This window comes from Manacus vitellinus, unplaced genomic scaffold (genome assembly GCF_001715985.3).
Source record: "Manacus vitellinus isolate BGI_N305 unplaced genomic scaffold, ASM171598v3 scaffold_119_pilon, whole genome shotgun sequence".
Taxonomy (NCBI): domain Eukaryota; kingdom Metazoa; phylum Chordata; class Aves; order Passeriformes; family Pipridae; genus Manacus; species Manacus vitellinus.
In genome coordinates this window covers 267,534-271,606 of record NW_021938894.1, presented here as the reverse complement: position 1 = coordinate 271,606, position 4,073 = coordinate 267,534, and the positions used below count along the sequence as shown (strand labels likewise).

Genomic DNA, 4,073 nt, shown 5'->3' with positions numbered 1-4,073 from the left:
CTGCACACCCCTCCTGACCATCCCCTCATGGCACCCACAGCCCCTGCACACCCCTCCTGGCCATCCATCCCCTCATGGCACCCACAGCCCCCTGCACACCCCTCCTGCCCATCCCCTCATGGCATCCACAGCCCCTGCTCTGCACACCCCTCCTGCCCATCCCCTCATGGTACCACAGCCCCTGCTCTGCACACCCCTCCTGACCATCCATCCCCTCATGGTACCACAGCCCCCTGCACACCCTCCTGGCCATCCCCTCATGGTACCACAGCCCCCTGCACACCCTCCTGACCATCCCCTCATGGTACCACAGCCCCTGCACATCCCTCCTGGCCATCCCCTCATGGTACCACAGCCCCTGCACATCCCTCCTGGCCATCCCCTCATGGCACCCACAGCCCCTGCACACCCCTCCTGGCCATCCATCCCCTCATGGTACCACAGCCCCTGCACACCCTCCTGGCCAGCCCCAGGGTGGGAGCCATGGCAGTGTGGGGAGGGGTCAGGGGCCCTCCTGCAGGTCTGTTGGCAAATCTGGAACCTTCCCGTTCCCCTTCACTCCCGAGTTTGTTTGGAACCATTCCAGTTGCTGTCACCAGTGCCACAGCCCAGGCTGCTCCCAGTGCCGGGTATTTCAGTTGATATTTATTAGGAGAATACAGAACAACTATAATTCTTAGCAGGAATGTTGTTATTGCAGCTACAGCTGTGGGTAGAATTAGGCAAGGTGTGCACAAAGACACCTTTCTCCCACAGAACTGTCAGCCCGGGGCTCCCAGTCCCCAGCCCATGGGCTCCCCAGGGGAATGCTGTGCTCTCTGGAATACAAATTAAAACAGAAAATCAATGCTTAAAGGGCTCAAGCTTTGAACCCAGAGCCGTACCTGTGGGGTTATGAGGAAAAAATTAAAAGTGAGTTATAAAATGCCCCTGGAGCCAATGCTAATGATCTTCTTGGCTTGGCCTCTGCTCTTTTCAGGGGCTGATGTGGAAGAAGTTAAACTTTTCCAGCCCTTAGCACTCAAGAAATTCACGCTCCATCTGCCTGTGTAAACAGGGAACTTGGCATTGTTTAATTGGGGGCTGAGCTGAACTCCCGTGTGTGCCCTGGGAAATGGAATTGGTCCATTTTCTGCTGCCCCACTTCTCAGACAAAGCTCAGACATCTGCGCCTCCGCTTGGCACTGCAGCAGCCCAGTAATTAGCTTGATAAGTTAAATTAGCAGACAGCTTTCCAGCCTGCTGGGATTGTCTTCAGCAGGAAAATGCAGACTGAGGTATTTGAGTCTGGGTGTGCAACCCTGGGTGATGCCTCCTCATCACCATAAATGTGCTTTGGTGGCCCACAGAAGTTGAAATATTGATTTATCCGCTCCATACATCACCTGCTGTTCTGGCCTGGTAAATATGGGTAAAAATTGGGAAAAGGCCCAACCTGCACCCATGGGGCTGCCCAGAGAGTGGGCATCCTCCCTCCCCTCCACAGAGCTGTTCACCTGGACTGCTGCACAGTGAGGCTGAGGCAGGAACACTCTTTGCCTGCTTTTCCCATCCTGCTTTTCTCTTTGTCCCTGTCAGACACAAAGATGAAGGCACACGGGGACAGGAGGAATCCCCACGGCCCAGTGGGTGCTGTGCCCTGGGGGAGGAGTGGGACTCAGCTCCAGAGGGTGCTCAGCTCCTGTGCCAATGGATGAACCTGTGACAGCTCAGTCCTGGCTGGGTTGGGCAGCACAGCCCCATCTCCAGCTCCAGGGAGTCACCAGAGGACCTGGATCAGCACCTTCGGGAGTGCTCAGCAAGGTGGGGATCAGTCACAGGTTGGACTCCATGATCTTGGAGGTCTTTTCCAACCTCAGTGATTCTGGGGTTCTGACAAGCCTCACTGTCCCTCCTCTGTGTGCTTGGGAAGATTCAAGTCCTCCCACAGCAAAACTTTGTGGAGAGAGGGCTGGGAAAGGGCTGGGGACAAGGAGGTGCACGGTGCCCTGTCTGCACAGCCACAGGGGCCTGACCTGGGCAGAGAAAGATTGAGGGAGAAGCAGCAAAACACTGCCAACAACATCAAACGGGATGGTTTGGTCTCTGAGGTCACTCTGGGCCAGGCAGTGAGAACTCCCACCCTTCCAGCCAGGTGAGACCTCAGGATAGGGAAGGACAGGTCCTCATCAGCTGAGAAGTGTGATCCCTGCACGGGCCTGGTCTCTACTGCAGAGGATTTGGGCTGGAAGGGCACTGACAGAACAGGGAGGAGGGAAGGGGGGGAACAAGGGAAAGATGAGGCAGATCCGCTCTGACAAGTCGCTCTGGGGTTTCCAACCTTCCTTTCTCCAAAATCACCAAGGCAGGTGAATCAAACATCTCTTAATATCCACATATTCTGAGGGGATTTGCAGCAGTGCTGCAGTTGCCATGGCATCAGATTGTGCCAGTGACACGGGACAAGGTCGTGGTCCTGTTCCCAGCCAGCCCTGGCACAAGGGGCTCGTGGAAGAGAGCCAGGAGAGCTGGTCCTGTCCCTCCAGTCTCACCTGTGGGGTTGCTTTGGCCCAATGGATTAAGCCCATCCTAAGGGCTAGGAAAGCTGAAAGGATCCCCTTTGTTCCACAGGCAGAGAGACTCTCTGTCCAAATATCTCTGTGAGGTAACACACGGCATCAAAACCCGCCAGAAAGGTCACTGCAGGAGCAGGGATTCATTTGGCAACTTGGGAATTTCCACACTGGTTCTTGGAGCAAAAACATCTTCATTTACTTCTCAAAAGCAGTGATGCATCTACAAGATCAGAGCAAGGACCTCATCAGTCACCCTGGCTCCAGCAGGGTGTCACACACGGCAGACACCCCAGGGGTGGCTGATTTTGTTGTGATTGAATTCCAGCCCTGCTGGCTCTGGCTCCTGGAACTGCCACTCCTGACAGAATTCCCTGGAGAGGTGTAAAGTCGTGCCTATAAATACTTGGTAAACAACCCCAGAAGGGGCAGCACAGAGCTGCTTAAACAGTATTTTTGGCTTATGCTAAGAAGTGAACTCAGGATTTTTTCTGCTCCTGTAATTTTGATAAGTGTGGGGATAAGGCCAGATAAAAATAACTACACCTGATAGTCCCCTGGTTCCCCTGCTCCTGACTGACATTTGAATAAGAATTCTTTGAAAGGAATTGCAATCAGCACAGATTTGGTTCAGGTCTTGTTTAGAACTGACAAAACTCCTGAATCCCTTTGAATTGTGTCAGGCAGCCCTGGAATGGAGGGAAGTTCCCTCCAGCAAGATGATGGATTGTTCTCTCCCACTGCAGCTTCTCTCAAACCTGGGACACCATCACAAAGCTTTGATGAATGAGCTGCACACAGTGCTGCTTGGGAAAGGAAGGGAATGTCCACAACAGCACAGAGCAATAATGAACAGGTTTCAGGGATTCCTTCCTGGGGAAATGGGTAGGAAAAGGCATTGGGAAATAATGTTAAATTATAGAAATCAGAGAATGGTTGTGCTCTGTGGTTGTGGTTCCTCATCCATGGGGAGATGCCACCTCTCCTCCTGGAGCTCACCATGGAAATCATGAGATCACAGAATGGTTTGGGTGGGATGGAACCTTCAACTCATCCAGTGCCACCCCTGCCACGGGCAGGGACACCTTCCACCAGCCCAGGTTGCTCCAGGCCCTGTCCAACCTGGCCTTGGACACTTCCAGGGATCCAGGGGCAGCCACAGCTTCTCTGGGCAACCTGGGCCAAGGCCTGCCCACCCTCCCAGCCAGGAATTCCTTCCCAATATCCCATCTAACCCTGCCCTCTGGCAGTGGGAAGCCATTCCCTGTGTCCTGCCCCTCCAGGCCCTTGTCCAAAGCCCCTCTCCAACATCTCCTGAACCTCCCAGGGGCCCGAGTTCAAAGCTTTTCTCCCGGATCAGGTGCTCTCCCAGGAGCATCCCCAGCCCTAGAGCTGGGCACGGCAGGCACCGGCTCCCTGGGGACACAGCACCTGGACAGGGAACTCTGTGCTGGCTTCTCCTCACCCCGCTGTGCTGCCGAGCTGGGAGAAGGATTTGCACAGTGCTCCTGGACACGGGGG

At 54.6% G+C, this 4,073-nt stretch overlaps 1 protein-coding gene across 2 annotated transcripts in view; it reads right to left on the bottom strand.

Annotated features, from left to right (window-relative positions):
- Positions 1–4,073, bottom strand: part of LOC103755523 (hemoglobin subunit epsilon) — a 9,812-nt gene that overhangs the window by 1,759 nt on the left and 3,980 nt on the right. The window contains exon 3 of one of the 2 annotated variants that reach the window (XM_018089175.3): positions 2,731–2,775. The exons of the other annotated variant lie outside the window; for it this stretch is intronic. Within the exon in view, the coding sequence (XP_017944664.3) occupies positions 2,758–2,775 (18 nt within the window). The 3' untranslated portion in view covers positions 2,731–2,757. Of the gene's footprint in view, positions 1–2,730; positions 2,776–4,073 lie in introns of those variants that run through there. 2 annotated transcript variants of the gene reach the window in all.